At 53.2% G+C, this 16,612-nt stretch overlaps 1 protein-coding gene across 6 annotated transcripts; it reads right to left on the reverse strand.

Annotated features, from left to right (window-relative positions):
- Positions 1-85: 85 nt before the first annotated feature.
- Positions 86-16,294, reverse strand: CAMTA2 (calmodulin binding transcription activator 2). Of its 6 annotated transcripts, none has more exons than XM_039869643.1 (22): positions 16,197-16,294; positions 14,812-14,905; positions 14,540-14,643; positions 13,297-13,364; positions 13,079-13,214; positions 12,405-12,476; positions 11,996-12,149; positions 11,541-11,675; positions 10,028-10,962; positions 9,226-9,352; positions 7,782-7,916; positions 5,771-5,886; positions 4,965-5,149; positions 4,546-4,624; positions 4,128-4,350; positions 3,658-3,959; positions 2,415-2,611; positions 1,988-2,171; positions 1,726-1,797; positions 1,261-1,430; positions 1,011-1,085; positions 86-909 (listed from the first exon to the last, which is right to left on the reverse strand). In XM_039869643.1, exons 2-22 carry the CDS (start codon positions 14,840-14,842, stop codon positions 846-848), a joined length of 3,564 nt encoding a protein of 1,187 aa, XP_039725577.1. In that variant the 5' UTR covers positions 14,843-14,905; positions 16,197-16,294; the 3' UTR covers positions 86-845. The 6 variants fall into 6 exon arrangements, with proteins under 6 accessions (XP_039725577.1, XP_039725575.1, XP_039725576.1 ...); XM_039869641.1 differs by having other exon boundaries at positions 12,405-12,491; XM_039869642.1 differs by lacking the exon at positions 16,197-16,294 and adding an exon at positions 15,640-16,159 and having other exon boundaries at positions 12,405-12,491.
- Positions 16,295-16,612: the final 318 nt, after the last annotated feature.

Here is a 16,612-nt window from a genome sequence, read left to right on the forward strand (position 1 = left end):
TCCCGTCCAGCGCGGTTACAGCCTCCCGCCGGCCGAGGCTCCGCCCCCCCGTCCCCGCCCCCCCAGACAGAGGCCGGAGGCTGGCTGGTGCAGTGATGTTTAATGGCAGTCCTTAGAAATCAAGCCCATGCACAGTAGAAAGTGCTCGTGGGGCCGGCAAGAGGCCCCCGCCGCGCTCGGGAACCACAAGTCCGGTCGTGCAGCCTTCCCTGCGGCGCCTTAAATAGATTCTTCACTATACTCTGTATGTTACATATGTACAAGACCCCTCCCCTCGAGGGGCGGGGCAGGACTCCACAACGCATTCCTATATACAACACCCCCTTTGGCCCCACGGTTGGTGGCCAGAGTTGGAGTGACGGGGGATGACAGGGCCAGAAAGGGAGGAAACAGACGCAAACATGCGGAGTCGGGTGGGGCACGGTTAGCCCAGAAACATGAGGGGTGCGCGCGCATGAAAGGCAGAGGTGGGGCCACGCGGATACATTCAGAGACGCATCGAACAAATAAATAAGGCAAGTCAGGAAGGCCGAGGCGGGTGCAGGCAGGGAAGAGAGCTGTGGAAAAGGGGCAGGCAGGGCTCCGGAGGTCACAGCTGAAGATGCAGGTATGTGGGGCATGGATCTTCTGGAGCCGGGGACCAAAAGAGGGGACAGGACCCAGAGGGAAGAGGAGAGGCGGGAGAGGGAGTTCAGCACTTCGGAGGGGTAGAGGATGGAGACCTAGGAAGGTCTCCAACCAAAGTGACAGGAAAAGCTGCCGACAGAGGGCTCCCCTTCCCCAGAGAACCCTCTCCCTTAAGACTGCAAGAAGCGGCCCCGGGTGGTGAGAAAGGCATGGAGAGGTCAGGTGGCCAGTCCAGGTTGGGGAAGCCCTTCTAGCTCCTGGTTCTGCTTTAGTTCTCTCATCCTGCAGAGAGATAAGGTAGGAGTCAGAGGAGACCAGCAGATCCGGGAAGGTGGAGTGGTGGAGATGGCTGGGCAAAATCCAGCAGGAGAAAGGATGAGTACCTGTGTCGGCAGCGCCTCAGGAATCTCATGATCTTCCGGGCTGCCTGGTCCTGCTTCTTGGTGAGAAAGGAGCCTCTGGCAGAAGAAAAGATGAAGAGACCTTACACAACACTCAGGCATCCCCTGCCCTCAGCCCCTTAGAGACCCCTAGCAGGGAAGGGCAGGGGGCAGGACAATGAGCTGGAACTTGGGGGTCCATGGACATGGATGCAGTGAGCAGGCACAGAAGGCTGGAGGGCTGGGGCCATACTTGTTGCGGGCAGGCAGGCTGCTCGTGGGCCGGCGGCGATAGGAGCGGTAGTGCTGCTGGATGAGCACAGCCGCTCGGCGGCTCTGCTGAAATCGCTTCTGTTCATAGTAGCTTCGGAACTTGCTCTGGATCAGGATGGCCGCCTGGGTCATCTTCTTATAGAGTGCAAACTGCAGGGGTGGGGAGAAGGAACAGGAGCTGAAATGGAGGAACAGTGACCCAAACCCCTGAGGGTCACCCCCATATTCAGTTGATGCAGGTCTCTTTCTCTAATCCACATGCTCATGGAAAGGCTGAATCACAGACCTCACACCCAGATCTCATGCCTAATACCTTAAGTGCAATCCAGGTCAGCTTGTGGAGAGAGAAGGGGAGTTAGGGCTCCAGCAGCATTCTGGATGCTGTGAGCTGGAATGTGGGTGGGTACAGGTTGGTGGGTGTGCTTTACAGAGAAAAGGATCTCACCTGCTTGTATTTCCGGTAACAGCGCTGGATCACAGCTGCTGCTACCTCTTGCTGCTCCTTGAGCCTCCGGCCCTAAGGGGAGAGAAGGAAGTCTTAGTGCCTAACTGCCCACCTAACAGACATGTGACCTGTCCTTCCAACTTGCCTGGAGTCCTCTGACCCTTCACCCCATCTGAGGCCTGTCTGGATGACTGCTCTCCTTGGGAGCCCATAGTCTCCCCTTATTCAAGATTCATTCCCTGAGACGCCTCAGCCCCCTGACCTTGTACTTTCTGAAGGCTGTCTGGATGACTCGGGCAGCCTCATACAGTTCTCGCTGTTCATGATCCGATAATGTCAGCAGAGCAAAATCACTCTCCATCTTGCCACTGGCAGATGCAGAGAGAAACTCTGCCCAGGAAGGTGCTGGAGGGATAGCCAGGCGACCCCGCTCAAAAGGTAGTTCGCTGTAGGAATAGGGAGAAGGCAAGTCATAGAGTATCTGAAGTCTCTCTTCTCCTACCTAGGGGTCGCTGTGAAGGGAGACCCCAGGCAACAGAGTCTGGAAAGAGTGACTTCAGAGCTCATCAGTTCCAATCCCCTTTTCAAAAGCCCTTTGGCTTCTGCCAGAATAGACCTTTGGCTATGGGGAAACTGCCTTCCATCTTCCCTTGAAGAAGAATCTGGAGGCTTTGTCCTGAGCTGGTCACCTAGGAGGAGCTGAGCTGGGGAACTGGTCCACATTCTCTAAGTAGCTGGCCAGCCAGGACATGGTCTCGCTGAGGCCCAAGGCCCCTGTCCGTTCCCGTGTTGGGGGTCCGGCCTCAGGCAGCCCCATGAAGTCCTCTCGTTTAATCCGCTCTGGTGTGGCTTCGATGATCTGCTTGGCCAGTGAGATCATGTCCACCTGGATGAAGGAAAAACTGGGTGAGCCTTGAAGGGCCTCACCTGCCAGATGTTCCTGCCCTGCTGCATCTGTAGCCTCAATCCACTTCATTTCTTCTACCAGATGATGAAGCCTCAGGGATTGCTTTCCTTTCTAACCCCATCTTTTTTGTCCACTGTTCCAGATTCATTGCTTTATATTTATTAGGCTGCCACTTGTGTTGAGACATTGTGGAGGACATAGGATAGGAAGGACATAGTCCAAATGGAGATACAAGAGCTGCACAAATGAAGAATTTAGGCTTCCACGCTGACTGCCCACCATCCCATCCAGGATGGCCCCAGGCTTGCAACCAGCACATCCTACCCTCAGGCCTGGCCATGCCTGCCACCCTCCATCCCACCTTCAGTTCTCCAAGAACCAGCTCAATGCTTACTGACCACAGATACCCTAATGAATAGCTCCAGCCTTGCCTTTACTCCAGCCCTGAAGCCTGTAGCACTTTCTGCTGGCCACATGTAACACAGCCTACTTTGCAGAGGTCTTATAGTGCTACCTAATTAATCCATTAGCCTTTCAAAGCAGATATGTCCCCAGGTTCTAGCAGAGAAGTATGCTGCTACACTTGAAGATTCATTCTCATTTATTCATTCCACAAGACTTAGTTTTTCCCACGTGCAAGCCTCCTCCTCACAGAAGGTCATTGCCAAATACCTCCATCTTGCCAACCTCTCTCCTCCACACTCCTCCCAACTTCCCTCCATTGTTATGGTTCCCCAAGAAAACTGTCTCTTTATGGTTCAACAGGTAACCCCTACAACCCACCTCTAATTGAAGACACTCCCCCAGAATTTTTAACCTCTGATGCTTCATGACTCCTGAGTCAAGCTCTGATAGGAGCTAAGCAAAGGGTTATTTTGCCTGTCCCAAAATGAGGGTAAATGGTCCCTTCTCAAACTGAAGCCAGACTCAGTCTGTTTCATGGACTAGTCTTATCTCACTGGGCTTATCTCACTCCTGTACCCCACTCTTTCTAGCCCTCATAATTCCATCAACATAAGCAGTACCGGGATCATGTTCACAGATGGTGGGCTGTCAGCTTCCTCAGGAGCAGCCCCAGCATCCAGGAGTGGTGGGAGAGGAGGGGGTGAGGGTGGGGGCCCTTTGGGGTCGGTGGCTTCATAGTCCATGAAGAGTAGGGGGGCTTCTGGGGCACTAGAAGAGAGGTGGCTTGGGACCATCTCCATAGTAATCTCAGAGGCTGGAAGAGGAGCAGGGGGAGGACTCCCATCAGGAGCACTAGAATAGGCTGATGTGACGGAGAAAGTGCCATCCGAAAGCTCTGAGGGTGAGGAGACACTGCTCAGACCTGTGAGGTGACAGAAAAGGGTGAGGGCAGCAAGAGCTATCTGCCATCTCTTAAGTCGCCGACCTGCCCCATCCTTGCTCTCAACCTCCCTGCCCACCCTTCAGCTTTCTCCTGGTCTATCCTCCCACCCTCATTCCCCTCTTAAAAAAGATCCGGGGCAACCCTCACCAGTGTCTGGGCTGGAGGAAGGTGGCGACAGGGCAACTGGGGGCTCAGCTGAAGTTTCCTGTCTCTGGAGTTCCTCAAGGCAGCGGGCAAGGCGCACGTGACCCCGGGAATGAGCCACGGACAGGGGGAGACGGCCCAGAGAGTCGGGAATGCTCAGTGCCTGTCGGTTCCAACGGAAAAGGAGTACAGCAGCTTCCAGGTGTCCCAAGGCACAAGCCCACATCTGAGAAGAGGGGCAGGGAGAGAAGGATGGGAGGAGTAGGAGGATAGAGGTAGAGGTGAGGCTAGGGGCCTTCTTCTGGTGGCCAGGTCTTCAGTCCCTTGTCCTCCCCACTCCTTTCCTGCAAGAGGTCTTCCCTTTAAAGCACCCTTCCCATTTCCCTTTGTCCACATGCACTCAGGAGTCCCGCATCCTCACCAGAGGGGTGCAAGAGAAATGATCCACATTGAGCGGGTCAACCTCTTGCTCTAAGTCCAAGCTTCCGGTCTCCACACTCCTGGAGGGTTTGGGAAAGGGACAACAAAGCTCAGTCAGGGAAAAAGTGGGCAAAGTGGAAATATTAGAATTGAAGGGATCGGGAAGAAAGCTGTCTAAGAGCACTATGGTCAGTGGAATGAAGCAGTCAGATTAATATAGTAAATGTAAAGAGGTCAAGAAGTCAGTGTCATAACTCGGGATATTAAAATTCTTCCCAAAACAAATCCTTTTCCAGCCCCCTTTCCTTCCCATAGTGACCCCAGCTCCCTCTTGGCAGGGCTCCAGTCCAGTTCTTCCTCAGTCCCCTGGCACTTCTGTCCCAGTGGCTGCCCAGCCCCCTCCCTGCTGCCCCTGCTCACCGCCACTGGCTCAAGGTCTCGATGAGGCGGGCGTAGCCCTGGGCAGCTGCCAGGTGCAGAAGGCTCATGCCCCGGAAGGGGCTTCCGTGGGCCAGACGTTCAGGACCCCTCCAGGTGGAACGTGGGATCATGCTCTCTACCAACACCACCACCCGTGCCTCGAACCCAGGCCCCTGGCCTTCATCCTGCAGTACATACACCCTTATGCAGAGACCTGAGCATCTGGTCTTCCAGCTTGGGATGGCCTTGGCCACCCCACATACCTGTCTCAGCTTCTAATTCTGCCCCCTCCCCACACTTCTCACTCCAGGTTTGTACCACCCAGACTTTTGAAGGCCTGTCAGTTCTCCCAGTTTGAGTTCCTGGGTGTCTTCCACTTCCTCCAGCCCCTCTGGCAACCAGACCTCACACACCCTTGCCCAAGTTGTGCCTTCAGCTCAGATCAGTGCCATATCCACAGATGGTTTCTCCCCCTCAGAATCCAGATTCCTCCCCCAATCTTCTTTCAGAGATTCAAGACCCACAGAGGGCTGAGCCCTAACCCTCCTGATTCCCTCCCCCATCCTCTCCTTCACCTCCACCCTTTTTCAGACCAGAAATAGTCTGAAGCCTGTCATGCCAAGAGGGTGCCCAGAATAGCCACTCTTGCCACAGGGCGGGGGTGGGAGCAGGGTGACACCAGGGATTAGGAAGGAGGACTGGCTGAGGAGGCTGGGACGGGAGATTGAGGAGTCATATGCTACAGCCATTTTCTTTAGGAAGACCCTCCCCCTGGTCTTTACCATAGAACTCCCTCATGGAAGTACCTGAATTGGAGGTGCGTCAAGACCTTGGCAGGGTGCCTGTCCAGTTGCTGCAATCTCTGCCATCCGCTTCTCCATCTGCTCCAGTCGCTCTAGTATGGACATCCGGAACTGGTTGTCTGAGAGGGAACAGGTATGGGAAACTGAGTGGTAGGGTCTAGGGGATGCCGTGAACACCAGAACTGGACCTATCCGAGGATCTGGGAGGTGAAGACAGAATCATTCCTCCTCTTCAAAACAACAGCCCCATTTACCCCACCCACCTTTGAAATATAACCCATGAGGACTCAGTTCTTAAACTAGGGCTTTTAATACTACCCACTGACCTAGGACTAGAATCCAGAACCACAACTGTGTCTTTTAAGACAGAGACAGTAAGAATTCCCACATGGCATCCAGCCCTGAGCTGCCCCAGATCACACATACACACACACTCCCCCAGCCTTCTCTTAGGTTAACTGTTCCATCAGTTTTCCTTGCCCCAGACACTACCTTTGTCCCCCTGCTGGCACTGAAGGACTCCAGGGGGTCCCTGCTCTCTGTTAACCACTGCCCAAAAGAGCTCAGGGACTGTGTTTTGGAAAGCACTTTTCCCTCCTCCAATACTCCCCCTCCCCCCAAAGCTGTCCACAAAGAAGATGTGGGGAGGGAAGGTGACAGAGATGGATAGCCATGTCCATTTCTCCTCCTCCCTCCACCCCGTTCACCAGTATACACATACACACACACATCCCAAGCTATATCTGTCCCCTCTTGGATATCACACAAGGACAAGGAGGGGAAGCAGAGAGGATCATAGCCATGAGAAAACAGGCACAGAGAAACAGGGTGGAGGTCAGGGATGTTCTCAGGTGCCAGGCAGAAGGGGATAAAGGTACAGAAGTGATGGTGGGGAGGAAGGTAGAGAATGATGACCAGAAACCCAGGTATTTACAGAGGAGAGAGAGCAGAAAGGATAAACAAAGTGAAGAAAGAAAGGACAAAGGAGGTGTGAGGACTGTACCAAACAAACAACAAGGAACAGAAGAAGAGGGACAAGACCCTGGTCCAAGGAGAAATGGAAGTGGGAAGAGGGAGGGAGGTGACCCACAGGAGAGATGGTACAACTCAGATGAAACAGGGACAGGAAAATGAAATGGGGAGCAGTCATAGAAGGACAGAACAGGACTGGGAGACCTGGCAAGATCCCAAGGTAGGCTGCCAGCAACCCCCCTCCCCCCCACCCCCAAATACACTTGGGCTTTGTGAGGGGGCTCCTCTGACAGTAGGGCAAGCCAGGAGCAAGCCCCTGAGGGAGAGAAGTAGAGATGGAGGGAGACAAACTCAACAGGGCAACAACAGAGACACCCAGAGGAAGAGACAGAGAAGAGCAAACTTTAAGAAGCAGGAGCAGAGAGAAAATTCTCAAAGCCACAGGAGGAAAACCAGTAAAAGGAACAAACACAGTTCTAGATTTAAATAAATATACACACACACATATACACATATGTGTGCGTCTCTGTGCTTGTGTAAGAAAGTGTGTTTGTATGAGAAAGTACACGATATTAAAGTCATAGATATTACTGAGTAGTAATACAGGCAATTTTCATTTTCTACTTTGTGCTTTTCTGTAATTTCCAAATTTCCTATAATAAACATAACTTTACAATTAGAGGAGAAAACAATAAGAAAATTGAAATACATATATAAATATACCTGCTCATGCACATCCCATATATATTGCTCTAGACCCTGTCCCTGCTCCCACCTCTTGGCCTCACTTGCCTAGATCCCATCCTCTGGGATGGAGAAGACAGAGCAAAAGCTGGGACAAAGATGGCTCCGAGATTTATAGGGAAGAGGAGGTGAAGGACGTTTGCTACTGCATTTAGAAATGACCAATGAAGCAGGAATTGAGAAAAGATTGGTAAGTGTAGGCTGGGTGGTGGCCGCCTGAGTGCTGAGGGGTCTAGGAGCATGTCATGCTCAAAGGTTGTAGGGCCCGACACTTGGGGCCACAGGGCTAGGTACTTACCATCTAGTGACAACCAGTCAAGCTGAGTACTAGGCAGTGACAGGAATCGGCGAGCTCGATACTCAAAGAGCACAGAAGCAGAAAGGGGCCCCTCCCGCCCGGCTACCTGCAAAGACACCAGCCCTACCTCATGGGCTGGGGAGGACAGGATCAGTGAGAAGGGCTCTTTCCCTGGCTCCTCTGGCCCCCGGCGTCAGAGCCACAGGTGATCATTTCATATTGAGCTCTCCAAATCCCCTGCTGTAGGCTGAGAGGCCCCTGGCTTTGGTGGCCTTGTCACAAACTGGGAAGGGATTCCATTCATTTGAGAACTTAATACCTGCTATGGGCCAGAGACTCCTTGGACTCTAGACCCTGTAGTTAAGGAAGTTTGTATTTAGCACCAAGAAACTGGGGGGCAAGAAACACCTATACTTATACACAATTTGATGGGGGATAAACCCTTTGGTCTCCCAAGATCAGAGTCCAGCGGTCATAACCCTGTTACTCAGATGGGAGAAAGGATTGCTAGCTGCTTACCGACAGTGCCTAATAAGAGCTATGTCCCAGGGTCTCAATATCTATAGTCTTGAGAATGAAACCACCATGTCCCAAGACTAGGAGTTGAGACTGTTCTTCCCAAGACCCAGCTTCTCTGGTCTCATCCCCTTTCCTTTCATGTACCATTGAACAAGGTTGTTGAGATTGGGGAAGAATACACTCATAGACAAAGCTGTCAGCTTATTACTCTGGTGATCCTCAAGGGTCTCACAGTAAGGCTGACTGTTGAGTGCAGGGTAAGGGCTGAGGTTGGTGACAAAAGGTCAGAGACAACCCTTAGCAATGATGTCTAGACCAGTGCTATCCAACAAAACTTTCCTCAATGATGGAAATGTTTATCTGCACTGTTTAATAGGGTAGCACTAGCCATATATGGCTATTGAGCACTCAAAATGTGGTTAGTGTGACTGAGGAACTGAATTTTAAATTTTATTTAATTTTAACTAATTACAATAGACACGTGTGGCTAATGGCTATTGTATTAAACAGCACAGGTCTAGAAGACAATGCCCTTCAGTCCCAAGACTGGTTGGAGGAAACCAACATCTCTCCATTCTCATTCTCCCAAGAGCTCCCTAGATAGGAGCCAGAGACTCTAAGGTAGAGGCCTAGATGGACATTAGAGACCCCTTGGGTCAAATCCCTGACCTTATCTGAGAGGAGGCCAAGGACCCAAGAAAGGAGCAGGTATATGTAAGGTCACTAGTCAGGTAAGGAGTAGATTTCTTGGACCAGAATCTAAACCTTTTGACACCTAAGCCCAGACTCATCTGCCTGCTGGGGGACCGTGGGAGGTCAGCCTCAGGACTAGGTGAGGTCTTCGTGCTCTCAGGAACAACCCAACATTTGTTTCTAGTGCTTCCCACATGTTAGTCCCTTCCCCGACTAGTCCCAATCCCCATACCAGGACAGTAGCAGCGCAAGACACCAGGCTGAACAAGTGAGGCTGGCACTGCGATGTGATCAAAGACACAGGAGTAATGTTCGGCGGCCTCCGTCCAAGGACCTGTGATGAGCACCTTGACCCCACCCTGCAGACGGAAGTCAGAGGACCATGTGACTGGAGCTCTGTTGGATATTCATTCACTCACTCATTCATTAAATCAGACCCTAGGAGAGTATCTACTATGTGGCAGGCCTTGTGCTAGAGTCTGGCAGTACAAGGATTAGACAAAACTTAGCTAGTCTGTCCCTCCTCCCCAACATCCCAGCCCTCCACCTAAATCTGCCAGAAATGAGGGAACTCACTGCCTCCTCCAAGGCTACCAACTCATTTGCAGATAACTGTCACTGGGAGGAAGTTTTTTTCTTAGGCCCCCAGTGTAGTTCCTCCTTGCTCTCTCTGGGGCAGCATAAAGCAGAACTTCTTCACTGCTGAAGACAACCTTTTAACTTCCCAAAGTCTGTAAATCGCAGCCTGGTTGTGTTTTCTCTTCTCCATGCTGAGTTGCCCCAATTCCCTTCCCATGAAACAGTCACTGAGGGAATGAAGTTCCCTAGGCACCTGGGGGACTCACATAACCACTGCTACCACACAGAAGTGGGAAGAGAAGGGAAAAGGGTGAGTTGGAAGGACTATGGAAACAGAAAAGAAGCTACACTCCACAGAAAAATAGAGGTTGGGAGAACTAAACAGCCATGGAAACTAGGCCACACACCGTGGGATAAAAGGGACAGAGGAGTGAGAAGAGAAGCCTGAGACTCACCTCGGGGTAGGACCACTCTGGAGAGAAGTCTGTGATGGTACTGAGAGCAGGAGAGAGCTGTGGGGTTGGAGCAGGGATGCTTGGGGCTTCATCACTGATGAGTTCTCCCATAAGGTCTGGGAACGATGAAAGACTGAAGGGCTCCAGCTCGCTGGCCCCGCTAGCTCCTCCAAACAAGGCCTCTCCTCTTCCTACCCTGCCAGATGGCTCCAAGGAGGCAGGCGAGGGTGGGGGTGAAGGAGGGGGTGAAGGTACAGGTGGGGCAGGCCCCTGGGCCTTGACCTCCTCCCCACTGTCATCATCTTGAATGAAGAAGCAGTTTCCTCTTCTCCTATCTACTCCCAACTGTGGGGGAGGACCCCGAGCAGCTGCCTGGGGCTCCAGGGCAGCAGCAGGCTCTAGGGCAGAACAAGGGGTATGGGCAGCCTCTGCCTCAGGGAAGTCTGGGCTTACCCCTTGCCCCCCTCCATAAGTCTGGCCCCTCTGGGGACTGTTGAGAAAACGATCAGGGTCAAAGGCAGGGCTGGGAGGAGCTGGTGGGGCAGAGGGCTCAGAGCCTACAACCACAGCTAAGCTCATGGAAGGCCGAGGATCAGCCTGGGGAGCTAAGTGCTTGGTGGGTGTCAAGCCCCCAGTATGCTGCTCCAGTCCTGTCAGGAGGAGGATAGCAGTGCCTCCTCTCGACGAACTCCCTCGAGAGGTAGGAGGGCTAGGTCTGATCTCTAAGGGTTCTGCAAAGCCTGATGAAGAGGAGGAAGAAGAAGATGGAGAGGTATGTGCCTTGGGGAGCTCCGGGGGAAGCGGGGCTATCAGTGGAGGGGGTTCAGGGGGGTGGGGATGGGGGATAGAGGTCAGGGTTAGAGCTCGGGGCTCCACTTTTGGAGAGATGATGCGGTGTTTTGTGCTGCTGCATTTGTGGGTAAGGCTCCCGGAACCTGGAGTGGAAAGAGGTAGGGAGAAGAGAAGGGATATGTGACATATCTTTTTCCAGTCTTCCCTTATTGGAAACCTTCCTAGGTTTCCTAAGTTTTCCTAGGATTTTGCTATATATCAGAGATGTAATGCTGATTGTGGCCACTGGGAGGCAGCAGAAATGCTTCTCCTCCTAACCAAATACCACTGGAGAGGCATTGCCTGAAGACTGAAGGCTTGGCTTGGAGGAGTAGCTGACAGAAATAGGTAAAGGCATAGAAAAAGAATAACAACAAAAAAACCCAAGGGATATCAACTAGGAATAAAGCTAAGATTAGGTGTACGTGGTAATGCCAAGGTAGAAGTAGTGCTATGGGTAGAAGACAGATGAAGAGCCCAGGCTGCCAGGACTCAAGTAAAAGGAGCTGGGGCCAGTGTGCGCCCAGATGAGAAGACTTCTGTTCATCTGGCCCATCTTTTGGGGGCATGCAAAAGATATACAAATTAGCATTCAAATCCCAGCAAGACGGATATACCCCTGTTTTGAGTAAGTGCAGTGTGACTACGCAGGAAAAGTGCTCCAAAGTTGGGGGTCACTAACCAAGGCCCCCACTGCAGAGACAGGCATGGGTTCGGGGTGCAGGCTTGGTCGGGTGGGTGTCCAGGATCTGCTGCACCAGCTGCTCTACAGAAAACTCCTCTGTTCCATTCCCACAGCTCCACTTGATGCCATGAACTAGAGGAGAATTGGGGGGGAAGTGCTGTGGAACCACCACAAAACAGTCCCCACAGCACCCTGATGGTTCCTCCAAGCACCTGAGATGCTCCAAGACTTCTGGTGAACAGAGGCCAGCAGCCTCTGCTTGCATCTGTAGCTCACAGCTGTCCCTTCTCCATATTCCAGTACCTTAGAACTTACCAGGAAGCCTAGCACCCCTGCAGGAAGGCACCCTCCTGCCTTGGAGGGAAATGGTCACCCCACAGGCTCCTGGAGCCTTTGGGAGCCCCCTGTTTCCACTCTCCCCTTGGAGTATTGTCCTAGCCCTGCTGCCTTACACATGGGCTTCAGCTGTCCCAACAGCTCCTCCCGGGACCACTTCAGCCACTCTCGACGGTCGCTGCTGATGGAACAAAAGATGGGGCTGCAGCCCTTTCCACAATCCTCCAGGGCTGGGACGTTCAGGTAGTGCACAAGGACGATGTCAGGGTTCTGAAGGCACAAGGGTACACACACACAGCACCATGGGATCTTGAGGTCCAGGGGCTCAGCTTCCTAGTCCTCACTTCCTGGGCACCATTCCAACCTCGCCCCCAAGTTCTGGCATTCTCTATCCGTAATCCCCTTTCTTCTTCCCAGAATCCTTTACCCACTCAGAACCTAGTCATCCTTCCACTGCACCTTTTCAGACCCCATCTCCCTCAAAAAGCCATGAAGACTGTGGCTCCCTGAGCTCTTCAGTCTTACCTGTAGCAGCCAGTAGCAGCGCCGATGGAATGTGGGGACGATGGAAGAGTGAACGTAGCAGCCATAGAGACACTGCCAGGAGACAGGCTGGGGTGGGGGGAGGGCTAGTCTGCTCCCCAACTCTTCCTCTGTTCAGTTCCTTTGCAGGAATCCCAATCTTTCCACCAGTTCCTCTTCAACCTTCGCCCACCCCCACCCATTCCGCACATCTTTAAAATCCCAGCACCCCAAGTCATAGATGAGGGTTAGGAGAAGGGGAAAATAGGACCAGGGCCTTACAATGAGGACCACATTTGAGATACGGGGCTATTTAGAAATCAGAGGGCATGGCAAGGACACATCTGAAATGAGGAGCAATGACTTTGGGAGGAAAAACCTGTGCTTAGAGGTTCAGTACTTGGACCCCTAAGGGAAATTCAAGAGAAGTCAGAGGACTGGACATCAGTGTCCTCCAGGGGAGGGATGACGTAAGGCCTAGAGAGTTGGGTCATGGAGGGAAATGGGAAGCAGAGAATAGGCTAAGCCATCAGCCAACCAATGCAAAGTGAATAAGAAAGGAAGAGTGACTGGGAGGGTGGTGAGGTGGATGATGTTACCAAGCCATGGCAGGGCTGGAACCCAGCTAAAGGTGGAAAAGGGCAGGGCAAGGGAGATGAGCTGGATGCCTTGCTTACCTCCATGCCCTGGACCTTCAGCTTCATGTGGTCCTCTCGGGTGGTCTTCCCATCCTTCCGCTTCTTCCAGAGGTAACCATCCTTCCGATATTTCACCTTCTTCCGGTTGTAGAGGATAATGGAGCCATTCTGAGGTCTGAAGATGGAAGGGTTGGCCTCGAGTTCTGTGAACAGAACCCAGGACCCCTGCCACTCCTTACCTTCACAAACTTTCTCACCTTGTCTTTGGGGCACAGGATAGCCACTCATCGTGCTTCTCAAAGGTGATCAAGTAAGATGCAATCTCCTGTAGGAGAGGAGGTACTCAGGTGAGTGTCCCCTTCATACAGTCTCAGTCTAGCCTCTGTCACCCACTCAGTTTCACTCTGCTGAGTTTTGGCAGCTAGTGGAAGATGCTGCCAGGTATATGGACCCAGCAAGGCCCACTGCCCTAAGCCTCCCAGGTTCCATCTCAGACAAAAGTCTAACCTCTCCTTCCCTTCCTCCCAGCTGGGGCAGGTCTTGGGGGCAGGTCCAAATTCTTCATCATCCATTCTTCATATTGCTTATTATTTTACTCTCTCCAAATTCCATTTTTGTGCCATTTCCTGACTCAAAAAACTTCAACAGTTTGACACTGCCAGAAAGTCCAGATTCCTCAGCCTGATTCCAAGTTTCTCCCAGGCCAAGAGTCAAACCATCATTCCCACATTCCCCCTATTTACTATTTACTCATATTGCACCTACCATTCCTGCCAGACTGGTCCATTGATTCTTCCCTGAACATGCCCTGAGTGGTAACCTTCGGAATGTTAGTGCCCTACACATCTGAAGTGCCATATGCACATCTCTCTGAGTCTGGAAACACTAGCCTTCCTATAGACCAAATCCCTTCTCAGATCTCCATGAAGCCCTGCTGACCACCCTGGCCCTTCCTGCATTTGCAATAACACACACAAATACTCTTTTATTGACAGTTCTCTTCTAATTAAATAATCAAATCAATAATAATCAACCCCCAAGTACATACAAAACACTGTGTGTGAGGAGTACAGAACATGTGTAACATCAGATGGTGCCCTCTAGGAGCCAGTATCAGTGGTGGTTAAAAGTAGGGGATCTGGAGTGAGTTCTGTTAACTACATGAGGTAAGTCAGTTTCCTCATCTAGACTCTGGGTACAATAGTGCCTGCTCTATAGCATCATTAGTGGACTGAATGAGAATGCAGGTCAAGTGCTTAGCACAGTCCTTGGTTTGTAAAAAAATACAGATGGAAGCTATTATTTTTACCCCAGTGGATATGCCAAGAAGTAAGCTCCTACAAGATGTAGATCTTTCGACCTCTCCTATGATCCCCAAAGAGCCCAGAACAGTACTCTGCACTTGGGAGTGTGGACAGACAGAGGAAGACCCCTGCCATTTACCCTCCTCCAGCCCACCAGGCCTTGCTAGGCCCTAATCCCCCAGGCTCCCTAGAAAACCTCATTTGTATTCCACCGTAGCCGCTCTGGAGGCAGCAGCGGACACCGAGGAAGACACTCCAGCAGCTTCTTAGGGAGAAAGATCTTCAGGTGGTGGCTGTTTTCTAGAGGGAATTAGAAGAGATTAGTGTGCTAGCCTAAGGGCTGAGTCCAGAGAACCGGAGGAAATTGAAACTATGACAAGGAGAGGAGGGACCTAAGAATTACAGGGTCACCACAGTGTGAGGAGAAAAAAGGCTGTGCCCAAACGGGAACCTCGATTGTGAACTCACCAGCAACCTCGGTGGTGTCCTTGGTATTCATGGTGAGGGCTCCAGGGGTGAGGTCACCCCCGGCCTGAGGGGCCGGGGGGAGGGGGAGTCTGTGCTGAGAAGGGAGAGAACAGGTCATGGCAAAAGTCCCCACACTTATCCAGGAAGAAGATGATGAGATGGGAGAGGGAGTACAGAACTGGGTCATGACACCTTGGAAAGATGAAGGAGAGAGGAAGGAGCTAGACTCTGATGTGAGAACAGAGCCAGGGAATGGAAGAGAGAGAGAAACCAGACGTGCTGCCAGGAACCAAAGTGAGAGGGGTAGACATGACAGAACAGGGTAATCATGAAGAGTGGGTGGGGGAGGGGAGAAGCCTGGCAGGGCTGGTGCTCAACAGCCTGGGCTCTTGTGGAGACTGGGGCTTTGGTGGGGTCAGGTTCTGAAGGCTGGGACTCAGGGCATCCAGTCCTTGGAGAAGAGTTTGGCAAATGAGAGCCTGGCTGCTGGGGGTTGGGCAGATCTAAGTCCGAGTGGAGAGCTAGGCCTTAGAAGACACACCCTGAGTTCCTCCTCTACGTGATTTTTCCAAGAGGAAAGGCAGATCTTATAACTGATCCTAACCTCTCCCTCTGGTCCAGGTTGGTCAAGGCCTAGTACAATCTGGGCTAGACACCGAGGAACATGCTTTCCACCCTCAAGACAACCCATCCTCCATCCTAAGGCTGACAGCCCTCTCCATTCCCTACCCATCTCTCCTTCCCACCCTTCCCATACGCCTCTGCCTACCCTGGTCTCCAGGCCTATCCTACACCATCTACAACTCTGACTCCAGCCTAAGCCCCCACCTTCCTGGGGGAACAGATGGAAACTGGAGGAGGCTCTCAGCGCGGGCTCCGCCAGGTGTCTGGAGATGAAGAAGGGGAGGAGGCCGGTCCGAGCTCGGCTGCGTATGGTGGTGCCTGGGTTGGGGTAAGGACTCCGCTCCAGGGCGCAGGTGCGCAGTCCGGGCTGGACCGCCTGCCAGGGTGTGGAGCGGACCTGGGGGCGTCCCCCTATGGAGGGGCGGTGGTCCCGGGAGAAGCTCCGAGGTAGGAGGGTCTTGCCTCCCGCCCGCACTGAGGGACGTTCTGGAGAAGCTGCGGAGCAGAGTCCGCGGGCGCGCGGCCGGCGAAGGGCAGCAGGGGTTCGGGGGTCCCCAAGGTAGTCCCCACGCGGCAGGTCCACCGTGGGGTCCTACGCCGAGCGGCGCCCCCTGGCGCGGGGGAGGAGGACGGAAGAGGGCTGTAGGGGCGAACCCGGAGGAGGGGCGGTGGTCTCCGGCGCCGCAAGCCACGTCTGGGCTGGTGGAGCTGCGCCCCCTGGCGCGGGGGCGGAGAGGCGGGCGAGAGGCCCTGGCTCTTACCTCCCGGGGTCCCGCGGGTGACGGCGGCAGCGGCCATTCTACCCCACACCGACCCCCCCCAGCGCCTGCTGACAGCGGCGTCCGACGTCAATGCGCACGGGGCGGAGCTTCCCAATTAAGGGGAAGGGGGTCGGGAAGGGGACCTCGGAAAACACACGTTGGACTCTGGGTGGGACGCTGGCCGAGGGACAGACTGCTGGGAAGTCCCTAAGGGGGCAGCAGTGCGGAGGAGGAGGATTCCGGGATCAGGCGGTGGAAGCTCGGCCGACTGGCGTGACCCCCGGGCCGGGAGAAGGGTGTGGGTCGCCGTCCAGTGGTGGGAGACAAACGGTGGACTGCGGGCAGGACTTTTCTCGCCTGGGACATGACCCCTTGAATTTTGTGGACCCGGCCCGACTTCATTGTAGCTGGGTCTT

This window comes from Pteropus medius, unplaced genomic scaffold, assembly GCF_902729225.1.
Source record: "Pteropus medius unplaced genomic scaffold, Ma_sr-lr_union100, whole genome shotgun sequence".
Lineage (NCBI taxonomy): Eukaryota > Metazoa > Chordata > Mammalia > Chiroptera > Pteropodidae > Pteropus > Pteropus medius.

Bases quoted from the DNA above. Each gene is read 5' to 3' on its own strand.
- CAMTA2 (XM_039869640.1), bottom strand. From the start codon at position 14,998: ATGACCCAGTTCTGTACTCCCTCTCCCATCTCATCATCTTCTTCCTGG. The intron at 10,963-11,540 runs GTTAGTGACCCC...TTTCCACTCCAG, and splicing joins TCTCTGCAGTGGGGGCCTTG to GTTCCGGGAGCCTTACCCAC. The intron at 910-1,010 runs GTACTCATCCTT...ATCTCTCTGCAG, and splicing joins CTGAGGCGCTGCCGACACAG to GATGAGAGAACTAAAGCAGA.